This window comes from Cinclus cinclus, chromosome 3, assembly GCF_963662255.1.
Source record: "Cinclus cinclus chromosome 3, bCinCin1.1, whole genome shotgun sequence".
NCBI lineage: Eukaryota > Metazoa > Chordata > Aves > Passeriformes > Cinclidae > Cinclus > Cinclus cinclus.
The window spans coordinates 40,912,792-40,938,902 of NC_085048.1; the positions used below are offsets into that span (position 1 = coordinate 40,912,792).

Consider the following 26,111-nt stretch of genomic DNA (forward strand, 5'->3'; position numbering starts at 1 on the left):
CAATGTAGTATTTCATAAATCTTCAGAAGCTGACATGAAATTGTAGGCCAGGGATCACACATCGACAAGGGCAATAACACAGTGTATAAGAAAATACACATATGATTGGAGATAAGTTGGGAAAGAATCAAAAAGACATTCAGGTAACTGGCAAATGGCATAAACAAAGCATGGGCATACTCATGAAAATCATTTGGTCTAATATTTCATCACAGAAAATTAATAAATAGCAGTTGTCTCACATCTGGACTTCCACATGAGCACTTCTTAAACTTGTGAAGATGAGCATTAACAGAAGAATTAAAAGTTGGCAGTGAACTTCCTGAAGAGTATATGAAGGGAAAGGTGGCATTTAAAAGGCATAGAATCATCTGGAAAGGAAGTTATAAGCACAGTTCTTTGGTGTTCATTTTTAAAACTACTTTGAAAAAAAAAAAAAAAAGGACAATTATATCACAGCACAGGAAAAGTGATCATAAAACCACCCCTGAATAAAGCCAAAAAGCAGAAAACAAGGGTTCTTTTTAAACACCCAGTCAAGAAGACACTGAAGCAGTCTTCAGGGGAGAAGTTGGGACAAATTTTCCAACATTCTTTTTTTTAATGAGTCTTCCTCAGTTTAAGATACTGTATCACTGAGAGAAAAGATGCCTTCTAGATCCTGTGAAAGCTTAAACAGATTTTTCTTTCCTTTACTCTCCTGTACTTTTGCAAAAAGGCTGATGGCAGACACAGAGGAGCTTCCTGCCAGTTCATTGAATTGACAAATTAGTTGAGCGTCCCTTGTTCTTGATCCCATGAGCATCTACAGGTTCAACCAACAAAGCATATTGGCAGACACTTGTGGTGGGATTAAGGTAAGGCAACCGTAGCAATGTAGATGAACTCGTGGAGGAAAAACAGATCTTTATCTTGCTACCAGTGACAAATGCAGCTAAAGAAAACTTACAGGCAGAAGCCTGAGAGGCAACAGAGGTCCACTTGGAAGAGACCGGGGAAAACTGTCTAAAAATCTGTTGCTACATCAAGCATTCAGAGGCCACAAACATTCAGAGACACAAACAACACACTGGAAAAAAAATCCTATTTAATGAAAAAACAAAATAATCTATTAACTTCCATTCTGAAGCAAGTATGAAAAGAACTTGATTTCAGTAACCTGAAGTTCAGAACCTTTCAGCTCTAATTAAGAGCATATTACTGGATTGAACTAATAAGGAATACATTCAGGAAGGTGTGCTGCACAATTCATGACCTCTTTTTTTTCATAATAAAAAACCTATATTCCACAACTTGTATTTTTCTGATTTCAGGTCTACTATCATTTGAAATTAATGTTTTCCAGCCTTGAAGGAAGGATTGAGAGCCTTCAAATTCCACATTGCTACCTTTTGGTCTCTTACTGTAGTTTTTACTACCTGACTATTCTCATGTGCTTATGACAACAAGGAAGAAAACATATCTCATATTTTCAATAGGAGTCACGAATACTGAATTATTTTTAGAAATGAAACAAAAAACCGATGTTTGCTTCATGCCGTGACAGTCTGAAATGCAGCTGGATTGCATTTACTGATAGAAGCCCTGCATGCCATAGTATGTATATGCTAACCTTTTAATGCAGAGAGCTGAAAACAGTCACAGCTATAAAGCAGACAAAAGAAGCCTTGTGCCTGGGCTTTTAAGTGGGCAATTAATGTATCATATATAGAGATAAGTAAATATATTTACTATCATATAATACTCAAACTACTGCTTATAATGTAGTTTTCTTGAAACAATTCTGTTTCAAATCTTAGCCTAGTATTCTTCTAGTCATTTATACAGCATGTAAAGTGATTTTTTTCTGAGAAACACCACTTAATCCAATTTGCCAAATGACATTAATATTCTTAATTTTATTTGGGCAAAGTTCTTGCCTTCTCCCAAGAAGAATAAAATGCACAACTTTTTCATAATGGATAATGTATTAATAAGATCTTAATTCTGATTGCATCTCCTTTTTCCCCCCTAGTTATTTTATCTCTACAGTAAATATCTTCCTGTTTTGTTTGATAAAGGAATAATGTACTTCTGCCTTAGTGTAAAAATAAAGACAGGTATTTTCAAAAAAAAAAAAATCAGAAAAATTTTGCACATGAACTAGACAAGAGTTCACAGAAGAAAGACACATGTCCTCTAAGAATAGCATGGTCTAATCAGAGGGCCTAAACTCTTCCAACTTCTTCCTAGTTACCCTGGGAGGTGCTAGATGTCAAAAGTGATAAAATGCTCTCAGATAGCTTCTTCATTCATCAGATATTAGACACTGAGGGCTCAAATTGAGAAATGCACTGAATACAAAGTTTTAATCAAATATACAAATAAAAAAACACAACAGTTATTGGCCAAACTCTGTAGTTGGCCATTGGCTTTTTCTTCTTGTTTTTAAGTAATGATGTTGTTACCGTATCATTACCATCAACAAAATACATATGCTCACCAACAAAACCTGACACGCTGTGAAAAGTGTGCAGCTGTCATTTCACTTTACTAGACTTTATATCCCCAGTGAAAAGCACATATCCCAAACACTTAGAAAATAAGTTATAACTCCCATATCACAATAATCAATTTTCCTCTAATTGTCACCAGCAATATGCCAGATAAACAAACTGTCCCAAAGGAAGAGTGGAATGTTCTTAAAGAGTGACAACAAAGAACAAAATATTTCTTGTACCTCACCAACCACTTTAAACATAAACTATACACTGCTGGAGAAAGCAACTAATTTCAATTCCTTGTAGAGCTCATTAAGTAGACAAAATCCTAAATAGTGCATATGTGTGCCTATACACACACTACAAAAAAGCCCCAAAAACAGGATGCCACCCCATAAATTATCAAAACTGCTCATATTCTTAATGTGATCAGACACATCAATAAAATCTGCTTAAGGATCAAGTCAAATTGTCTTACAGAAGCCTACACACCAATATCCTCATCACAATCATGTTCATTTCTTATTGAATAATAAACAGACAGTGGTATCTTCCTGTTTTACAACATAAAATGTATTTTATAGATCTGGATTTTTATTTATGAAGAATTATCCTTTCATATCAGTAGTTATTTTTTTATTTTGGGGGGGGGGGTTGATTAATTTTTGGGGTTTGGTTGTTGTCGTTGTTTATGATGAATAAATCTATTTTGTAGCTCACAGACACTTCAGCCTGTATTCACTCCACCAAGAAATGCAGAATGTTCAATATGCATTGATCAATCAACTTATTGTGCCATCTCGCATGGCAAGCCTCTGACCTAGTTCTAGGCTTATCTTCAACTTTAAAAGCACCATCTGCTCTTAATGATGTGACCAACAAAATTACTGTAGTAAGAAAAAAAAAAACCAAACAAAAAACCAAAAAAATCCCGAAAAATACCAAACCCTAAATGATAGCAAAATCCAAAGCCCAGAAGAAATTTTCAAGTCATGACTATGCCTACAGAGAGCACAATACAAATTCCAACTAGCTTTTAACAAAAGGTGATAAGGTTCAAATTTGTCATATTCCCTCCTTGACACCCATATTGTGCAATGAACAATGAAATAAGACTTTTGCAAGGAAAGGCAACAAAGGGAGCAAAATAATGAGAATCTTCTCATTGGAAATCTTCTTTATATTACTAGGAGTTTTTAAAAATCCAAAATAAGATGAAATAAGATGCAGTTTTCAGACACTTCATGGAAGAAATCCTTTTCCTCTCTTGTGATGCAAATGAAAGAAACTATTCTTGCTAAGTTAGTTTTCAGCTCACTGGCAAACAATTTTTTCACATTATCAAATTAAAACTTCTGTAAACCCATCAAATCAGAAATTTTGCCAAGAATTCTTTGTTCCCAGAACTAATGGAAAGGAAGTCTTTCTTGGTGACCTACATAAAAACTGGTAGCTTGAACTTTCTGCCAATTGATTTAGCAATCCATTATGATCATAAATTTGCAAAAAAAAAAAAGTTATTTCTTTTTGCATCAAGCCAAAGGTTTAGAGTTTTTCCTTTAGCATTTTACAGATTAAACTCAGGCATTAAGTAGGCATTATGCAGAAGTATGGAATTATTTCTGCATACCCAATAAAGATATTGGAAATGTCTTCAGTCACTGATCTAGAAAAAAACTTCTGAAATCTTTATCTCTGCACAGTTAATAAACTTCAGGTCCCTTAGACAAATATATTTTTTCTGTGATTCATTTGACATGCAAGTCTTTTATCAAGTCTTTTATCAAGTCTTCTTATCCAAGACCTGTTCAGTCCTCCATTTTCATGTGTCTTCCCTCAATATGACCACCCAAAGTAGGAAATTGTTTGCAGACGTGTATTAAGGTATTTTTCAAATATATTTCAATGCAGAAGAAATTAGATCAATGTCCATTTATATTTAGGATCTGTAAGAAAACATACATGTCTAGAAAGCTCAAAGGACAGACAAAATGTGGTCCACTGATTACCAAGAAAACAATATGGCTTCAGCAACTATATCATTACACTTGAGAGATCCATAGACAGTTATCTAAACCTAAAATGAAGTACACTTTTCTATCTCTATCACCTCTATCACTATTCTCTATCACCTTCGGTTTTTTTAAGAAGAATAAAATCTGCAAATGCAATGGCAAAATTCCTGAAAACTATAGAAAACTATATTTTCTTTCACAGGATTCTCTATTCCTACTATCAATTGCATTTCGGTAGCAAATTTTCAAATTCAGAGTCTTTCTGAAAAGTCAGTTTGAGAATTCAAGTACTGGATGTTTCCAGGAAAGGAAAGCAATGGCAAGTTAGGAAAAGTAAAGCAAACATAACAGAAAAGTGCAGAGGAAAAACACTGAAATTGGAAAATCACTGAATTGCAAGAATTCTTCCCCTACCCCATTCAAAACTGGTTCTCCCTTGCCTAGATTAATTCAATCATGTCTTGAGCACACACCTGGAAAACATCTTCTCCAGGCTTTAATCATGCTTTTTCTCCTTTCTACTACTACGCTTATCGTTCAACTCCAGCAACTGTTCCCTCTCCCTCAGTTTTCTCTGCCCTTCTTGTAACAAACCCAGCCACCCCCTTTCCACATGGAAAGAAACACATGTGATATGACAAAATTTTAAAGTAGCACCACCTGCTTAGCCTTTCAGCAACAGGGAGGCTCTGAAACTGGAGATGAAACCTGCCCAAGAAAGTTCAGCTTGTCTTTGCAAGTCCCTCAGAATTTTACAGACAGCTTAAGCTGGGTTCTGCTCAAAAAGAAAGAAGGGAAATGCTGAGCAAATGGCTATAAAAAAAAATATCCGGTCATCATGGGGGAAAGAGATTATTTATATAAAGCTGATGCTGTATCCTTCTTCTCCCTGGTAAATGATGATGCTGCCATGAGATTTTTCTCAGGACAGAAAAAAAAGCAGAGTTGGATAAAGTATATTGGCATAAACTAATATGAAATTATTGTATATTTCTGTAGCATTCAAATATTTGCAGTATGATTAATGTGCTAGTGTACCTCATTTTGAAGTTCATCGGCACTTTTGGTAGAAGCAAGGATCTCATACAAAGTACAGCAGAGGTCTTCTGTTGTTGGCCCTCCAGGGTTACCTCCTTGAGATTCCTTCAGGTACTTTCCAACCTCACACCATAAAAAAGAATCATCTATTTTTTCCAAAGATTTGATATTAGATTTTTCATCACAGTAGTTCTGTAAGTGATTCAGATGGTTATTCAAAAATTTGTTATAATCTAAGCTTATATTTTTCTGTGAGTCAGTCTCACCATTCACCGGCAGCTCTTCAGAGTGATCCAAATCATGCATGTCAAATGAAAACACTATGTTTCTACCAAACAACACTCTGTTATCACCATTTTGCTCTTCAGCCAACTGTATGAGGGCTCGAAGCTGTTCTTCAGTGAAGTGAGAAGCAATCCGAGACGTGGCATTACAAGCTGCAGTAGCAGATGATGATGGAAATGGCCCAAACATCTGTTTGATCACCTTTGTCTCATCATGGCCAACACATTCTTTCCCGTGAAAGGTCTTAAAAAGAAAAACAGCTCCACTTTCAATTGCTTCTTGTCCATTTTCAGCCCCAACTGTTAACAAAACCAAAAATAACTTAATATGCTTAATACTAAGAGTGTTTCATTAGCTATAATGTAACTGTATTCAAATTCTTGCCACAAGTCTCATCAGCAGAGATATCAAAAGACCACAAGTAAGAATTGTTGCAAGGTACTGAATTATAAAAGGTATATAATAAGGCATCTGTCTTCATTATCCTTCTACATACTAAAAATTTATAGTAAAAATTACCAATGCGTTCTTATTTTTCTGAGCTAGACAAAAAAATCTTGTCAGAGGTCTTAAACTCACAATTGTATATTTATAAGCCATTTAATGTTAACAAATTTCCACTTTGTCTCGCTATTTATTCACTGCCTAATAGGAATATTCATAACAGAATAAATATACAGAACTCAGCTGGGAATTACAGCATTCTTTTAGCAATTCCCAGTAGAATTACTTCTGAGTATATGCTAAGTCAGAAAAACTGTTGAAAAAATTTAAAGCAAATAAATGTATGAATTTAGATTTCTATCTACAAAAGATCATGTTATGCAAATAAACAATATATTATTATATAAAAACATGAATGTACTTCCTACGCAAATATTCACAAAGGTATTAGAGGAAAACATAAGGAAGACTCCATGTGATGGAACAGTAGGTCACTCCTACAAAATTTTATAAGTCACCAAGCCTAACCTAAACAAAACCAGCCAGCATACTGGGGCTTTTGTTCATTTTAAATGAAGACAGCTTACAAGATTTCTTTTACTTGCGACTTGATTCAACTTAGATTAGGTTTAACACCCGAAAAAGCAAGGGGTTTCTTCCCCCCAATCAAACAGGAAAGAGCAAAGAAATTCTAATATAAAAGGTGGAACAAGGCTGACTAGATAGAAATGTAACATAAATAAATGGAGGTGGTTACAAATTAGGTATTTTGTTTGAATCTTCCTGTGGTGCACTTTGAAAAGCTGAAAAGTTCAAGGAGAGGACTGGAGGTGATATTTACAAGATAATTAGACACCTCCATATGGTACAACACACATGACATAAAGATACACACATATGCAGTAGATATGTAAATAGGTCTCAGAGGAAAAAGGTGGTTCAGCTCCTCTCTTTTAGCATTAGCTATATAGGAAACACAAAAATAAACCCCTACACCTAAAAACTTGTAGTAGTCTGCATGAAGAACACCCATATATTCCCAACATGCAAATACTTAATATTTAAAGTCACTTGTCTCAGAACAGAAGCAAAGATTACTAAACTAAAAGAGAAATTGAAGGATTTGAGAAAAATCTCTTGGGTTTACTATGTGGTATTTCTCCTGTATTATCGACATCTCCTATTTATGAAAGCATCTCTTGAAAAAATACTACTCTTTCCATCTCAACAAAATAAACCAGACAAGATGATAAGATATGCACTATTGGAAGCTACTGCTTTTGTTTTTTTCTTTTGTTTGCCAGCCAACATTTTAGTCCAGTATCTCTTGTGACCAAACTATACACAGTGGATATTTAAAATAATAGCTATTATCAATACAGGTTGCACCTTCTCCTACTAACTCTATGGACTGACACTTGGTATACAAACTCAATCCCCATCTTGCAGGACTTTCCCTCAAGCCTTGAGTGTTGCAAGTGCCAGCTGAAATCTGTGCACTGAAGGAGAGGTACCTGGGTTAGGGCAGAGAGGTGGCCCTTCCCAGAGGTCTGTCTCAGAAAGACATCAGCCACACGTTTAACTTACAGCCTGAAGAGGTTAAAAGTCTAATAATGATGCTAACCAGAATTTAAAAATTTTTGTCAGTGATTTGAGAAGTACTCAAAAATATACTTCTGATGACTCAAGAAAGCAATAGGCATTTACAACCATTAATAGCTTTAACAGGCAACTTCTGCTACCACATATTGGACATGAATAACTTGCCTAGACTTTTTGAAAGCCTGTGTTTAGACATTTGTTTCTTTCTCAATTTACTAGGTATTTCCAAAAAAAAAATGGTCAAGAAATAGACATGCAAGTGTGGCAGGTAAACATTTATATTGTAATAAAAATCTCTGGGCTACAGTACCAAAACCAGGCAAATATATATGTATATATATATATATTTATTAATTCTCTCTGTCTTTTTACTAATGGTTATATTCAAGATATTTCAAAAACAATCAGAAAAGGAGGAAATATAACTATGTGATTGAACGGAAAAATCCTTAGATGTGACAGCAAGAGCTTGAGCCATGCACTCAGTTTATGAGCTGATTAAGTTAAATTTTGCTAAAAGCAAAAGCTCTATTAGATTTAGTCTGTCAATCAAAACCTACATTTCCAATCAAAACTAAGTTTTCACACATTCTTTGCCATAATGCATTTCAGTATTAAAAGTTGAATTCCAGATGAGTGAAATACATTTTTATTTCTCTCTTCAACACCAAACACTTCTTACATTTCTTACATTTTTATCTGCCTGCACAGCAGTGCAATTTTTCATGATACCAATTATGCGGAATTAAAGCAGACATCAGGATTGTTCTTTTCTTAGAGTACTGCTATTCTGAAAGAAACAGCTGGTTTTGCTTAATAACTGTCAATCACAAACCATACCACACTCTACAAAACAATACTATCAAAAAGTAAGAATATCCATATAACAATGCAATCTTAAAATAAAACAGAAGACTAAATTGTGCATATGTGTATCAGATTAAATGGAGTTTAAGATATTTCAGGGCAAAACCATCATCAAGGTAGAACCAAAATTGTACCTGTAAAACATGCAGGCAAAAAGAAACTTGAACCTGCTCCCACCCCCAAATAAAACAATGTATTATCAGGCTACGAGAGAACTAAAACATACCTATTTGTTTTGCAGCTTGTAGGATAGTTTTTAAATCACCATTTACAGTTTGGTATTCTTTTTTGTCCAAATTATCATCAACAAACTTTATTATCTTCTTCCACGTAAGATCAGACTTCAGCAACTGGGCATGTAGCTTTGATCTTTTAGTCTGAAAATGCAAAATATTTGGGTTTTTTAATTGATTTCAAATTAATATATGGGGGTTCCTTTCAAATTAAACACCAGATAAAAATAGTTCCTTCCAACTGCACTCAGTATATAGTACTGACTGCAAGAGCTTTTCCTTTTACCTGATCTTTAGACTCTTTCCTGAGTGTATGAAAGAAGGATGCACAAAAGCACACACGCTCTCTCACTACACTTTACTCTTTCCGGAGCAAAATTCTCTATAAAGCCAAAACTCTTGCAACTTCAAGAGATATACAGTTCCCAAGATTGCAAACTCATTTAACAGGTTCCCACAAGACATCTATTGCTCTAATGCATTATTTCTTGGGAAGCAAAAGAAGTACCTAAATTCAAGGGAACTCAACATTAGAAGGGAAATGTTTGGCTTCCCAGCTCTGTGTAAGCTCAGACCTAAAAGTACACCAGCCTTGCCAACCTCCTGAAAGACGAATTAACACAGCCAAGCAAGCTTTTCCATACAGCACATCCTTATTGTAAGGGCTAAGGATAAATCACAAAGCTACAGCAAATTTGATTTTGAGTGAGGACACTTATCAAGGAACGTACAGGAAACTTTACACACTGTGCCTTTCTTGCTTACCTACTCTTATAAAATAACAATGCAAATGAAGAAAACAAATTATTCTTGCTAGAGCTATGTTTTGTAAAAGAAAAAAAGCTTTACCGTTAAGTCAGCTAATTCTTCACTGTAATCCTCATGTTTAGTGACATTTGAAAAGGAGCGTAAAGCGCCTGTAAGACGAGGCAAGGCCATCTGTTACTCATTCAGTGATCCATAGGATGAGAAATCAAATCCCAGTTCAAGTACCTAGATGAGAACAAAGAAGTAACATGGCTTTATTAATGTTATAAATATAAACTCGTATCATGAACTTGAAAGACCTTTTTGAGCTAGCAGCACTTGGCTGGAACTTCAATTAAGGTAGTTAAAAAAAGATCTCTTAAAATAATGACAATCAAAATTCAACAAAAGGAAGGTGAAAGGCACAGAGCAAAGGCAAGAAATGGCAACAAGCAGAGGTCACTCAGCAGGCGGTTCTTTTCTCTCCTCCCTAAATAAAAGTTACCAGCAATGAGGCAAAGTGGCAATTATTTCTTTAGCACCCTTAATACTGAGTATTATAGTGAAATCTATGTAACTGAACTTTAGCTCCCAATAGCAGTAAGTGATTACAACCTACCGGAAGATTTCCTCTGAGCCAGCCCATGCTGGGAGCTCTCAGGTCATTAACAGCCTCTGGCACTGATGCAGAGAGAGGCATCTTTCTTGACAAGTGCTTAGCCATTTTTAACCAGCAAAACAGAGAAAGAAAATTATGACAGGAAATAAAGATTGTCCAAGACATAGCACTGAGCTATTACAAGAGATAAAGGGAATAAAAAAAGGCTACCAGAAAACTGGAAACACTGTGCCTTGGGATGTCTTCATCTCACAACTGGGAGTGCACACATACTTAGAGCAGGACTCTCTTCAGAACTACAGCTTATTTCCGTGCAGTCTTATTTCCTCTGTGGAAAAGACTCATATCTATGCACCAAAACACAGCTGTTCTCCATCTCAAACTGTACTTCTTCCAAGCCTTTTACTGAAATTTTTCTCAAAGTTATTTAATTTCAAAAGGTGCCCACAGCTGAATTAATGAACCCTAACACACAGCTACAGTTTCTGATGGTAGCAGATAAGATACAGATTTAGATTATTTTTGAAACAATTAATGATACCATTACAAACCTAATGATCTGCATCATTCTTAGCATGCCTGAAGATCAACGTCCATCCAGAATTTATAAAGAACTTGTAACAGAGTTATTAAAATTACTTCCCCCCAGTCATATAGTACAAAACTCTCTGCTTTCATCTAATTATCCTTAACATTTTCCCTTATTTAATGACTGCATTTGTATTTTAGCTATCAGCTTTGCAATACAGTACAAAAGAAATCCAGATGCAGCGTTCCAGTCACAAACAGAGAAATGTCACTGACTTGTCAGGTCTGCTTGCTTTCCCACCTTGCATTAAGATGCTTTTTAAGAATGATTTTACAACAGCTGATACTTTGGACACAAACGTTATAACAATGAAGCTACAAAATTTGGAAATACAAAATCTTTAACTGTGAAGGGCACAGAAACCATGTGTTCAAACCTAGAAGCAGACAGAGCCAAACATCGCTGCAGCTTTTTTGACATATTCAGTAAATATATGACATGTAATTCATACCAGCATAGCTCCTAGTGAAAATGGTCTGTGAACATTAGAGCCACCATTATTAGAAGGGGAGTAATGTGTCCAGACTTTGAGGGTACATCACTCTCACACCGTTCTAATGACAAAACTGCCATTAGCTTTTAGAGCTATTGGGTCCATTTTACCTATTTATTTTATACCTACATTCAAATGGCTTTTTCTGTAGCATTATGTGCCTTTATAAAGAAATGTAATGACATAACTGTAATATTACTTTAATTGTCCTTTCTGTAATACCATGTACAGCAATTTATGAAAGTAAGAACATACTTATAAAAAGTTTACTTTTCACACACACTTATAAATTTCAAAGCATCTCCATCAGGCTTATTTATTAGGAAACTGAATTTTAGATGTATATTTCTTTCTCCTTTATTCAATTCTTTAATTAGCAGCTCCTGAAATAGAAAACCTGAAACACCAGACAACAAGTAAGTGCACACTGTCCTGACCAAAGTCATGGACAAAGAGCCAAATCCAGCCCTACAACTCTAATCTCGTACTAGTAAATGCTGCCCTACACTCGCCTGTGTGCTTTTTTTTTTTTGCGGGTGTCTGAGAGGGCTGGTTTGGCAGAGCAGTCACACAAGGCTTCTGCATCTCATTTATAGCCAAACTTCACACACTCCCTTCACTTCTGGTATACAACACACACTCAGCAAGGCACCACATTAAAATAAAAACAGCTAGTAAACAGAATGGAGGGGACAAGTGCAATTATTACTCCACTGTTAACACTAAATCAAAAATCATGTGGCCCTATAAGATGCAGTGTAAATTTATCTATTTTTTTAAAAATACCTTACCTGCCTTCACATAAAGTCTCCTCATGTAGATACCTGCCTGCATCACACTGCCATTAGAGTGGATCAGCTACTCCTTGTCTTTCCACAGCCATCACAAGTGCAACTAGTTCCTTCTGGTTTGAGAGAAATGTATCTGTATGCCCACAAGTGGATCTGAAACATCTGAACTACCAAGTGATCCTGCTAAAGATCTGCTGGTTTTGGAACAAGGACCTAATAGGCAGTGGCAATTAAATCCTCTTTACCAGGGCCCACATATAGAAGATGAACTTTTGCCATCCTTCTGCCCATTCCCCCTTAAGAAAACTATGAGAAAGGTACCATCTTAAATAATTTCCATGGGACAAATGGAATGGGAATTTAACCTTCCTATCAGTGTGACTTTACATGGTAAAAATATTTCTTCTCCTCCCCCACACCCTATCTAGTAAGGACATCTTGGGTGCATCCTGCTAATGATTCCCTGAACTATCTCAGATTTCCTGCCTCTTTTAAAAAACACATAACTTTCAACCAAGCCTGTTTGTAAATAAGAAAAAGCAATATTCACCCTTCTAAAGCTTTGTGAAGATGAGAGAAAGTAACTTTTAAAGTCTATTTTACTTCTTTTAAGAACAAGTGTGACTTTAATGCCGAAACTTCTTATAGGAGAAAGCAAAACATAAAGACAGATTATACTCAGAGTTCAGGTAAGAAACAATTCAAAGTTCATTGTTTTAAAATAATCATGAATCATAATCACAAGAGGATTTTATTCATTAAAGTGAAACATTAAAAAGATATCGAGCAATTCCACAAAGGTAACAAAAACTACTGGAGAAGTTTTCTACTTCATATTTTCACCAGCTACTTAGGTTTTCCTCAAGCTCCTAGCCTTCCTATGTTTCTAATACGAGCAAACAACAGAACAATTTCTTTCTCTTTTTCACTGAAATATTATAGAGATTACTGTAAAAGACACATCCTTTTGAAATAAGACTGAATTCCTATGGTCTCTAACAGATCAAACCAGCTGCTCAGTAGGGCTATAAGAGGGTGAATGCTCAGATCTGGTACATCAGTGTTCAAGTTGAACAGAAATCTTTCTTTCCTTACAAAGAATGGAATAACATAGCATTAGCACAGCTAAAAATCACGGGTAAAATCCACAGTTACACAATCATAAAGTACCAGCTTCTGTAGTCTATAATATTTTACTTTGCATTTGTCATTTAAGGCTTCACAGCAGTGATGTTGTATAAAGTACTTAAAAGAATATTAAATACTTAATGTTCCATGTTCCCAGATTTTGCCTACATTACCTATAACTCTTCCAACTATTAGCAAGTTTCTTCCTGTCTATGTAAACTTGCAATTTATAAAACCTAGAGAAGTTATTACTAGTAACTGATCTAATCAAAGAACATTATAAAGAAAAAGAGGCTTTAGACATTGGCAGTGAATAGCAGGATACTACTGACCACAAAGTATTTCAAATGGCATTTTCTCTTTCACTTCAGAAAGGGGAAACATTTCAAATGAAAAAGAAACTAAAAGGGCAAAAGATATCCCACCCACAAGTCTATACAAAAGCTAAAGGGACAGTGAAGTAACTTTTTTTACATTTTAAATATATAATTCAAACAGTGAGACCATTTATAAACACATACAATATTTTACTTTACACTGCTGTGTAAGAGTAAAAATAATCCCCCAAACATTAAATTTTACTGATATGAAGACATTTTAGAATGACTACAATTAACTTCAACAGCTTCATTAACACAAAGGTAAACTTAATATTTTATTTACAAGTAAGACTCAGTATTTACAGAGACTCAAGACATTCTACTCCATATATACCCTTTCTACATCATACACATCAAAGGAAAAATATTTCAAAGCAAACACTTTAAAGAAAAAAATGAAACCATTAGATAAAAAAGCTATTTTGGACTTCTGAGAACATTTTTGTAAGATTCAATAAAATTTCTTATCCAAGCAAGTTTGACGCCAACAAATACACACCTAACACCAAAGCTGTTAGCTAGGGATAATAATGGTTTAATAACGTCTGGGACATTAACCTGAAATAGCAGGCAAAAGCATGATACTAAAACAATAGTATTTTCCGACTTCGTATTTCTCACCTTTACAAACAGTGCTGCCAGATGTAATAACAACTGTATGCTTTCAGACATCTCACTTTTGACAAAAGGCCCAGACATCACCCTGGAATTCTCTCAAGTTGTCTGGGTCAAATATTGCTGATCTCCAGTCAAGACTGTGTCAATCTTTAAAAGGGCAACAGCAAGATTAAAGAATATGCACTCAGGAAGAAACAGTGGCTTCCTGACACACAATATTCACATCAGAGAATACCAAAATTCAAACAAGTGCCTTAGCATAACAAGGAGGCATAACAGTGCTTCTGTGTGCCATCATTCATGTAAGAGACAATTTCAGCATCTTACTTACAGAAGTCACTAAACAAACAGAAAAACCTAGAGAATCAAATAATGGAATTACAAGTCATTCATATAACACAGTATTAACCCTTTCCATATTTTTTTAATAATCTTGGCCATGCACATGCGATTAAACACCAGCTGCTTAACACTGTGCCTGCTTGTAGCAGCTGGGGAAGCATTTCCTGTGATTATGCGTGATACTGTTCTGGGATGATGCCAAAGCTATGGCTTGGCTCAATAATCTGCTCATTTTAGACGTACTTTGAGATAGTTACTAAGGACTGCTGTTGTTAAAGAGGAAAAAAAAAAGTTAAAACAATCTTTTCTTCAGAATAACTAATCTTCTTTTACCAGGAACATAAAATGTAATTCAGTTGTTAAACTGCAAATCATCTGTATTTTTTACACCTCATTGCCTTAACTTTTAAGTTCCCTGCAGTGAGAGACAAACTGTATCCCAAGCAACAGAAACTTTGAGACTTGCCTTGCATGTGGAGATGTACTATAAGCAAATTTCCAACTTCAACATATGTAACACGTATGTCCATTTAAACTCTAGGCATAAGCCACAAATACAAGATGGGGATGGTGGAGGTGTCATTTGTTTAGTTTTGCTTTAAGTTGAACAGGGGGCTCTCCGTGCCTCTGTTACACACTGTGCCATCAACAGAGGTTGAAAACAACCTCAGGGGCTTCATCTTACTCCATTGCAGAAAGGCTTGTCACTGAAGGAAGAGATGTATGGAAGGTAAATAGGGATGTAGGTGTTCAAAGAAAAGAAAGTGAGAGAAAGAAAAAGCTTTGAGTTAATGACAGCTAAGTAATACACATTGCATCTCACTGAGGATGGCTGAGAGGATGTGGGATGCACTTCAGTAAATATAAGTGCTATAATAATACACATATAATACACAACTGCATAACTGCTGGGCTAAGAGCATGCTGGAGAACTTGTCAGATGGTAGTAAAAAAGTCTCTGTAACATGCTCCTATAGTGAACAGCAAGCACATAAAAGGATAAAGCCCCCAGTGTGAAGTACCGGGCAGTACCAGGTGTAACTGACTGTGAGGTTTTTAAGCCTCACCGGGATGTGTTCAAGCACTCAAACCACTTACCATATTAATAGACAACTAAACAAATGCCTCAAATACTGTATTAGCCCCCAATTCAAAATAACTGGATGCTTATTTGCCACTCAACACCATAATTATCCTTCATAATCAACGCTGCTTTCCTTCAAAATAAGGCTTCATTGAGCCTCAAGGTGGGAACTGGATCATTTTGTATCTGGATCATTGTCCCAAATGTTTTCAAAGGAAACACTAAACATCCCTTTTGAGAAAAACTAACTTATTTCAGCATTTACAAAGGATCTCAAATGCACTAAAATAAAAGACTAAGCCAAGTACACTAATCCTTAAGACCCTGCCTGTACATTATTACTCAAATCAAAACAGAGAGGTGGTATGAGTAGGATTGCTGTCTTACTTTTATTAACCACTAAGTCGTTCACCTTCTTTACAGCAAAGTCATTAGCAAAGTTTATACTACTTGCAAAGACAGGATGTCAGTTCTCAAGTAACTGTCTTGCCAAATATCAAGAATCCGTCTCAAGGATTTCTTTAGTAATTAATTATGGCTAATAAAATCTTTGCATCCCGCAGACAATGCATAGTAGCTGTGTGCAGCACAGTGCAACTTATGCCAAGATTCACATTTAATCTTATAGAACAATTATTCTATGAAAGCACTTATGGAATTATTCTATGAAGGAGGATTTCTCATTTAGAGAAAAGATTAAATTTTTTTTGTGCAAAGCAATTTTGTCAATACAACTGGCAATAATAATGGTAATGCTGGCAGTCTGAAACAGAAAACCTGCAACTACCTAAACTACAGAATTATTTTTCAGAACAGAAATACACAGTTTTAGACCAGTTAAGAAAGAAGCTGTAGATTCTACAGCTCTTCTAGTAATAGACAAGAAAATTAATTTGTCATGTACTAAAAGTATGGAAATGGTCTTCAAAAGAAACACATTCTTGCCAACTTTGGCTACAACTAAATGAAAAGTTTACCAAACTAACAGCTATAAATAAAGTAATCCTATTTCCAGCAGCTTTTGACTCAGACTTTTTACCAGTGGTTACAGTAAATAATACAGAAATATGTAGAAAATTACTCATCACATGACGTAAGAACCAGATGTCACTGTCCACACAAATGCATCCATTTAATTAAAATAATGCAAGTGTATTGTGCAATTTTGAGTGTTTGCTATGTTTTGAAATATTTGAACTTGTGTCCATTAAATTTTTATATGTTTGTAGTGTTTCCTAAAATATGTCTTTTCTGCTTTTTTATCATTATGTTGTTTGATACCTATCATAATTTTTGAAGAGGTAAGGAGTAAGAAAGTCATTACAGTGTTTGCAGAAAACTCTCTAGTTAGTATCTTTCCAATAATACACAGCAACTGGAACCTGAAAGCTGTGTATTTTGTCCATAATTCTTCTAAAAAATGTACTAATTCTGAGTACACTACAATACCCCTCAGTGTTTCTAACATTCTTCCTGAAAGTCTCTGTCAGCACATACAAAAACTTTTCCAAAGGCATGTTCATATAAACGAACCACTCATGGTCTAGCAGTCCTTTTATCCTTATCGGATCCTTGTCACAGCACAAGGAAAGTTCAGTCCAGCTCAGTGTTAAAAGGTTACAAGTTTGTATTTCCTATCAGAAAAGCAGACAGAGGCACATCCCTAAAACAGCTCACTGACCTAATGTGGTCAAATATTGAAGTGTAGTGAAGATGCATAGAGTCCCAAAAACCAACCCATCAAGACAAGTTTTTCAGTCCAAATCATGCCAGCCTTTTGGGGATGCCTTCCCCTTCAGAACTTACCCCTACTGCCTGGAGGCAATACTACCTCGTCCCTGACAAAGAGAGTTGTAAAGAAAACCAAGGTTACAACAGACACACAATAAGCCAGACCACTGTCCAGTTGACCAAGTTTGATAGGATATAGGGGTGAAAAAAGTCAAAATTTCAGCCTAAACATTTATGCAAAAAAAATCAGATCAAGGTCTGCCTTGCATTATAAGCATACCTCTACAGCCTGAAAACATGCCTATTTCAAGGCAGAGGCTCTCCTACAAAGAAAAAAGTTAATGAAAAATACATTTAGGCAACACTCAACTATTGGATAGATATATGGTCACATAAAGTAATATTGTTAAAGGCAGGATCCCTTGCCTTCTCTCCAGAGCTCACATGCCACACAGGCACTTCAAACAGCACATCAGCTACTTGATGACTAGCAAGTAACAGCTTTCTAATTGATAATTTATCAGTACTGTTGTAATGCTGGCCATATATGTAAGAGGATATTTTAAAAAAGACACCTGTACAATTTCCTACAGTGAGGAAATCCCAAACTGTCTTTTCAAAGCTTGTAAATGTGTCTGCTTATTACATAAGAAAATGAGGGGAACATAAATTGAGGCACAATATTATTCTTAGCAGATATAATAAAAAGGAAAATAGCCTCATTATGTCTTTAGTGATTTGAGGAGGTTAAAACAGGATTTTTCCAGCTGTACATTTTTTTAATGGCTGCATTTCTGGAGTCATAGTTATATTCTGCTAGAATGTATGTATAATTTTAGAAAATTGTACTGTAAGCTACATACATACATGTAACACAAGAATCTCCCATTGAACACTTAAAAGCCTTTGAACAATTATTATGAGTATTTGGTGTGGCACATAGGCTGCCTGTTCAGATTTATAGAATCAACTTTTAAAGATGCCCCAGAAACAAAAATGCTACCCATCAAGAAAGTTATATAACCAAGCATTTATTTATATTCATGTTTTGGAAGCAACACAGATGCATACCATATTATGTCATGCTTAGTAGTAAAAGCTCTGGGAAAGGAGAAGCGAGGCGAGTGGGGATCCCCATGCTTATGGGGTTTGTCTTCCCAAGCAACTGTTAAATGTCTGCTATTTTCACCCCGTTTCACAGCTGAAGGGAGTGAGTGAGAGGCGGAGGGGCATCTCTGGCTACTGGCTGGGGTAAACTCACCACAAATAATACATTTTTTATAAGAAATGGAAGAAGATTTTCAGAGATCCTCTTTACCCTTCCCTAATCTTTCAAGGAGAGAAGACATTAGAATAATTGAATCATTAAGTCTGTAAATACCTCCACAACCATCAAGTCCAACCTTTGACCAAATTCCACCATGCTCACTAAACCGTATCATGAAGCTCTATGTCTACTCATTTTTTGAACATTTGCCCCCCCATAGCGCAGCAGCTAAGACTAATGTCTTCCTATTTCCTGAACTAATTCATCAGAATCCAGTTTCCAAACAGAAACTCACTAAGTGACAGAGTTCAGCAGTCCTCACCGGTTTCAAAGAAAGGAGCGGCTGTTAAAATGGCTGTTTGGTTTACAAAACGTTTGAATGCAGGCAAGTAAATCACAACTGTATAAAGTCATCTACTTATTCTCACAACTTCTCAGAAGCCAGTTTACAACTGGAAAAATGAAATTTGCTCCACAATTCACCTAACAAATGCTTCAATCACCAACCTATCATCCTACCATCATCTATTCTTGCTGTAAGACCTATTTATGTTTAAGATTCAGGTCTATAATATCAGATACAGTCTATTTTTTAAGCCAAACATCCAATGTGCCTTTGGGCAAGCAAGAGTAACAGATGGCTCAGAGTAAATACATGCTTTAGAACAAATGACACTGAAGTCTAGGGAAGTGTATAATTTATAACTGTGAGTTCCACATACAATGAAAGGGGGAAGCCAGCAATTTTTCTATCCCTAAAATATCAACTAGGTAAAACATTCTGCACCTTCCTTTCATTTTTCTCTAGCACCCACTAGATTTAACAAGACAGAAAAAGAACAAGAGTTTTATTTCGCATCTCAGAGTTGTACTCAGTGACAGGTTGGCCACTAAACTAGTCCACATTTTTATGTACTGAAGAGAAGACAGAAAACATCAACTGCCCTTTGTGCAATACTCAAACAGTCCACATTGCTACTGAAGCCTAACTCTTTCTTGGCTTCACTCCAGTCTAATGGAATTTCATTGAACCATACATCATTGCATACAACTTCAAGAGGAATATCTGTATCTAGAATAAGCTCAAGAAACATCCAGCATTGGTATCTTTCATACCACTAGTTAATTCAGTAAGCCCCACCCCATTACCACAGAACCACAGGTGCTGATATTGCTTCCTTCAATCACATTTTTAGGTGTTTGTGCAGTGTTGGGGTAGTTTGAGCCTAGCCAGCAGCCATGCTGCTGGTTGCTTATCCTCCACAGTGGGACAGGGTAGTAAATAAAAAGAAATAAAAAACCTTACAGGGTTGAGATATAGTTTAACAGAGGAAGAAAAGGAAAAATACCCCACAAGTAAAGGAATTAAATGCTCACCACATCCCACAGGGTGACTAATGCTACAAGCTCCAGTTTACTAATCTCCAAAAACCAGATATCTTGACAGCAAAAAACCCACTCTTTCTTCTTCCTCTACCTGTTCTTTTATTTCTGAGCATGACAATACACTGCACAGTACATCCCACTAACCAGTTTGGGTCTACTGTCCAGGCTGTGTCGCTACACAGCCTCTTGCCCACCCCCTTGCCTACTTGCTGGGCAGGGAGGGTGGAAGAAAGCTTTGACGTTGTGCAGGCCAGAAACAGCCAAAACATTGCTATGTTATCAACACTGTTTTAGCCACTAATCTCAAGCACTTTGACTTTGTGATGAAAGTTAACTCCTAAACCCGGTATAGGAATGTGCTCACACTGGCATTGTGAAAAAAGAGGTGATCAAATTCCTCAGAGAGAGATGAGCATAAAGAATGCCCTGACTGGGCATTCCCTTATGGATTGTGCTTGCAATAAATACAAAATTGCTTCTTTCTGTGATGTGATGAGGTATTTAAAAAGCAAAAAGGACTAAATACACAATGACTGACTATTGTTCATATTCTAAGACTAAGGAGGCACATGACAAAACTTAATAGTTTAAGATGAGAGTAATACCAGGTAGAATGCCTTTCCTGTGAAGAATATAATTGAATTTGGGAATTCATTGCCACATGATGCCAGAAAGACTAAAAGTTCAGGTATGCCCAGATGAATTAATGGATATCAAATACCTTGGTAGCCCCTGAATTCAACAGCTTAGAAGCAGATAATCAGTAATTTAAATCATGGATTACTAAAAGATAATATGAAAGTGAAGATATAATTGGATTTGTCTTCCCTTTTTTTCCAGCAGATTACCTAAGCACCTCCTATTGGCTGCTGCAGGAGAGAGACACTAGACAAGTATTTTCTTTGAAAACAGAGCTACAGAGTGAAATGGCAACAGATATTCTGAGGATTACAATTTGGGATTTAGGAGTTTAATGCCTCTCAATCTGTTTCCGGGTCCTATTCTTGTTTTCTTCTCTTGTTAGTTCAGACATCAGCTGTTATATTTCTAACATCCAGCTACATATTATAGGTCATTTGTTAAACTGCTTTTGATTAGGTAAGTTTATCTGAACTTGAGAGTAGATTTTGGTCTCAGTTCTCTCTTCAAACATTAAAGTGTAATTCAGTTTAAGAAAATGTGTAGGCTAGAAAGTGCTCAACACCAACTTCAACAATTGTTACTACAAACAATTTAGCAGGAAAACAGTAAGCTGCTATTTGAAGTAATGAGGACTTCAATTTTCTATGGAAAAATTTTGTAGGAGGGAGAAAAGAAACCTGTTCAGCACTCAGAATGCCCATAGGAGCTAGAATTAATCCCACTGTTAACAGCTTCCAAATAAACTTTACTTTATAACTAACGAGTGAAAGACAACATGTGTCTTTCCTTCCCCCAACCACCTCCACACCCCATTAGCAGTTCCTGTAACAGAAGAGAAATGAAAGGTGGAGAATAACAGGGATCAGCCTGAGCTCAGTTTAGTAAAAAAGGGTAACTTTTTCTGAGAAAGCACTGTAGGACCAGCCTTTTATGAAGGATGAGTTTTCTATTAACTGTGTAAAAAAAATATTTTTTTACCTATAAATGTTCTTCCTGAAAACAGAACTTATACTACACAATAAAAAACTGAAAATTATACTGAAGCAAGGGACTGCAATTACTTTAGAGGCCAAATTACAATCATCTTGATCACATAATCACAAAATGGGTAAGGCTGAAAGGGACTACAGTGGATCATCTAGTTCAACCTCATTTCTCAAGCAGGCTCAGCCTAGAGCACAAGGCACAGGCAGACAGTTCTTGAGTATCTCCAGTGAAGGAGACACCACAACCTCTCAGGACAACTTGTTCCAGTGCTCAGTCATCTACAGAGTGAATAAGTTCTTCGTCATGTACAGGGAGAACTTCCTGTGCATGAATGTCTCCCTGTTCCCTCTTGTCCTAGTGCTTGGCACCACGAAAAAGAGCCTTGATCCATCCTCTTGAAACCCTCTCTTCAGACAGTTATACACATTTATGAAGTGTCCTCTCATTTGTCTCTTCTTGAGGTGGAACAAGCCTAACTCTCCAGCCACTCTTCGTAAGAGATGTTTCAATCCATTAATCATCTTCAAAGCCCTCCACGAGACCTGCTTCAGGAGCTTCAGATTTAGCTTCAAAGCAAGTTCTGTAAACACAGAACTGTCAAAATAAAACATTGTGGTTTGACAATTTCTTGCCCTCTCTCTGATTCAGTGGAAGTCATGACCTAACCTCTTCCAAAGGCGAAGCTAGCTTTTAGAGAAAACTGAGGTCTAACATGTAAACTAGTCTGTTTACAGAATGCATAAAGGCCCTAGCTGGGAGTTGGTCTGTATTCCCATATGACTGTAATGAGAGTTCTCCAAATATTATAATTCCAAGATGATGCAAGTTTACTCTTCTCTGGCCAGAAGCAACTCAGATCCAAAGGAAATAATTTTAAACTTGCTTTACAACATCTGCTGAAAAGCAGCATATGTTTAATCAGACTCGCCACATCATTGTTATTATAAATGCCATCTTTAGATGAAGTTCAGTTTGCATCTGATCTGACAGCTGGCTTGGTTTTTGTCCATGAAATTTAGCTCTCCAACCTACCATATGGACATACATGACCCTTGCTGCATTGCCTCTGAAACTTACAATATTTTTTCTAGTCATTGACTAGACTCAAGTCAAGTCTGTAAAGTAACTAAGTGTGACTATTAGATTTCTTCTCTGCAGAAATTACCTTTACTGGTTTCACTTCAACAATTCGCTGTCAACTGTTTAAAAACCTGTAAGACTTAAACAGTCTACTCCAGTATTAGTATTTTAAGAACAATAACAAAACCTACATTCAGAACTCATAACGTTTTAAGAAAAGGTATTATATGAATTTCAACATTCCTGAAGCACCTGAAATGCAAGCCTTAGGACGCTACAAGACTGTCGTGTTTAATGAGCAAAGCCGACAGCTCACCACTACCAACCAAAATGAAGTAGTACCCAAAACGGAAAAACACCCTATGTGACCACCGGCTTTTTTCGTTCTTCATTTCTTGCTCTCTACGTTTATTAATAACAGCAGTAAGTACTGAGAATATATTCGACAGCGGTGCATTTCCCACTTGACCAGTCCCTTCAGAGCCATTCCGATTAGCAAAGCCCAGAAAGCGCACCAGAGGAGCGAGCACACGGCACCCGGGCCTTCAGGAGCGGCCTTGCATCACCCGCTGCGATGCGCGCCGGGTCCGGAGCACGGCAAACACTCCACCAGCCCCGGCCCCGCTGCCGGCCCCGGGCACGCTGCCTGCCCTGCCCGGCGGAGGCAACGCGTGGCACGGGCCAGCGGCGCGGCTACCCCGAACGCCGCTCCCCGCCAGCAGCGCAGCAACGCCCCTGCCCCGGGGACTGCGGGCAGAGAGACCCGCGCAGCGGCGGCGGGACGCCCCCCCGCGCCCGGGCAGGCCGGTCCCGGCGGTCCCATTCCGCACCGGGGTGCGGCACCGCGGCCCCGCACCGGCGGCGGCGGCGCAGAGCGACGCCTGCCGCGGGCCCTCCCCGGCGGCCCCCACGCCGCGCCCGCCCGACCCCCGCCCGCCGCGCACCTGCCTTACGGCCTGCCGGTTCCGCTGCCGCCAAGAGCCGGCGCGGCGCGACACTGCCGTACGGCGAGCGGGCGGGGCCGTGTCCGGCGCGGCCCGCGGGAGCCCGGTGCCCGCGGCGGGGCTGTCCCGGTGGGCCCGGCTCTCCGACGAGACGGCGCCGAGCTCACGCCGCCTCGGCTGCAGGCCGCGCCTCCGCCGCGTTCTCTGTGCGGACAAAACTCGTCTCGCCGAGATGCCGCGGCTGTTAAGCCCGGTCTCCCGCTCCTGTTATGCCCGCCGTGGAATATGCCGTGGGGGCAGCTCCCAGCAGTATTTCACAGAATCAATTACGTTGATAAAGACGTAATCTTTACCGACTTCAACCTATGACCGAACATCAGCCAGCTTGTAACCTAAATCATGCCGCCAGTGACATGTCCAGTCTTGCACTCCTCCGTGGAAGGAGACTCTCCCCTGAGCGGCCCGTTCCAGTGTCTAATCACCGTTTCTGCATAGAAATTTTTCCTAATGTCCGAACTAAACCTCCCCTGCCACAGTTTAAGACGGCGTCCTCTTGTCCGGTCAGTGGTTGCCTGGAAGAAGAGGCTGATCCCCACCTGACTACACCCTCCTTTCAAGGCAGTCATCGAGAGCAGTAAGATTCCTCCTGAGCCTCTTTTTCTCCGGGCTAAACAACCCCAGCTCCCCACAGGACTTTGTGCTCCTTCATGTCTGTGACTCGGGCTTTCCTGGATATGGGTGGCCGTGGCCTTCAGCCCTCAGTGCTCTTTAGCTGCTCATCCATCCCCTGCACACTTAATTCTTGCCAAACCACCTGTGTGCCTCACTGTGTGCCTCTGGAGCTTTTCCACCCTTACTTATTCAGTTTTGTGATTTTGAAGGAAGCTTTTCAAATAAGTGGCCTATGTCCTCAGTTGTATTAATACCGTATATATGCATAAGGTGATGCTTTTCAATAACGATATTATCTCCCAGATGTTTAGTGGACTAGAAGTGCCAGACATTGCATGGAATTAATTTTGTCACATGCAGATGTCTTGACATAGACTTAATATGTGGCTCAGGAAAAAAAAAATCTCATTTTCTTCAGTATGTACTAAGTTATTTGGAAGACATATGGAGTTTGATGTCCACATCTTAAATAATCCTTTTCTTCTTCTCTTCTGTGTTGTATCAGATCTTTGGCAGCATTTCGATATTCATTAGTATCTAAATCTACCATTCAGTGTTTTTCTCTTTGTTTGTTCCTGCTATGCTTCTTGAAGGTGCAATAAAAAGGCGTATACATTCTTTCTCCATCTTTTGCATGAAATCCTTCTGGCATAGCCACATGAGAAGTTCTGATTCAAATTTGAGAAAAAGGTTTCAGTCAAGTAGGCTCAATATTGCAGAATATTAGGAACAAGAAACATATCCAATCTTAAATTTGCAAAATACCCTGGACATTTACAGGAGTTAACCAAGCAGTATTGCATTCGGAGTCAAACCAGTGTTGTTCACCTGGAGAACAATGGGTACTCACAAGACCAAATCCCAGTTTATGGTAACTGTGAGTACTGCCTGCTGGTGACACTTGAATAATTGTCTGCAAATGCATTATAATTTACAGACTATTGAATTGACTATTTTTGTTTCTTTTTAACAATTAAAAGTTAATGCTAATATGTGAACCATGAATTTTAGTTACTTGAAGAATACTTCAGTTCAGAAAAGAAATAGATTAGTAATTAAAATAACATTGTCTTTACTTTGACAATGGAAAACTTATTAAATCACTGTCTTACAAAAAAAGAAATAACAAATTCAGCTTCTGTTGAGATTGTAAGACAAACCTGGCAGACGTAGTTGAATCAGTATGAATCTCTGCTCTAATGAGAGTATCAAGCATTCAAAACTAAGGGCTCTCTGCAGATGTCACTGTTACAAACACTGCGAGAAAAATCTTAAATCAATGTTATTATGTGACAATAATGCAGGTTCCTCAGAAAACATTCCAAATCTCTATTGCTTATGATTACAAAGTAATCATATCTTGTATGCTGCAACTGCTATGCTAGCAAAAGTCATAGCGTTGGAGGGGCTGTTATTCAAATGAGCTGTAATTCTTTACAGTCATCTTGTTCCCATAGATTTTAATACTTTATTTAAAAGTCACTGGGAGGAGGGACTGACCTTGGCTCGATGCTAGGTGCCCGCTGAAGCTACTCTACCGCTACCCTTCTCGGCTGGACAAGGCAGAGAAAATATAACAAAAGGATTGTGGGTTGAGATAAGGACAGGGAGAGATCACGCAGAAATTACTGTCACAGGCAAATCAGA

General features: G+C 37.6%; 1 protein-coding gene across 1 annotated transcript in view; it reads right to left on the reverse strand.

Annotated features, from left to right (window-relative positions):
* Nucleotides 1–23,804, reverse strand: part of ASCC3 (activating signal cointegrator 1 complex subunit 3) — a 251,696-nt gene extending 227,892 nt beyond the window's left edge. Inside the window, exons 1-4 of the mRNA XM_062489907.1 lie at nt 23,793–23,804; nt 9,814–9,957; nt 8,958–9,108; nt 5,534–6,117 (exon numbers count right to left, since the gene is read on the reverse strand). Of these exons, the coding sequence (XP_062345891.1) occupies nt 5,534–6,117; nt 8,958–9,108; nt 9,814–9,903 (825 nt within the window). The 5' untranslated portion in view covers nt 9,904–9,957; nt 23,793–23,804. The remainder of the gene's footprint in view (nt 1–5,533; nt 6,118–8,957; nt 9,109–9,813; nt 9,958–23,792) is intronic.
* Nucleotides 23,805–26,111: the final 2,307 nt, after the last annotated feature.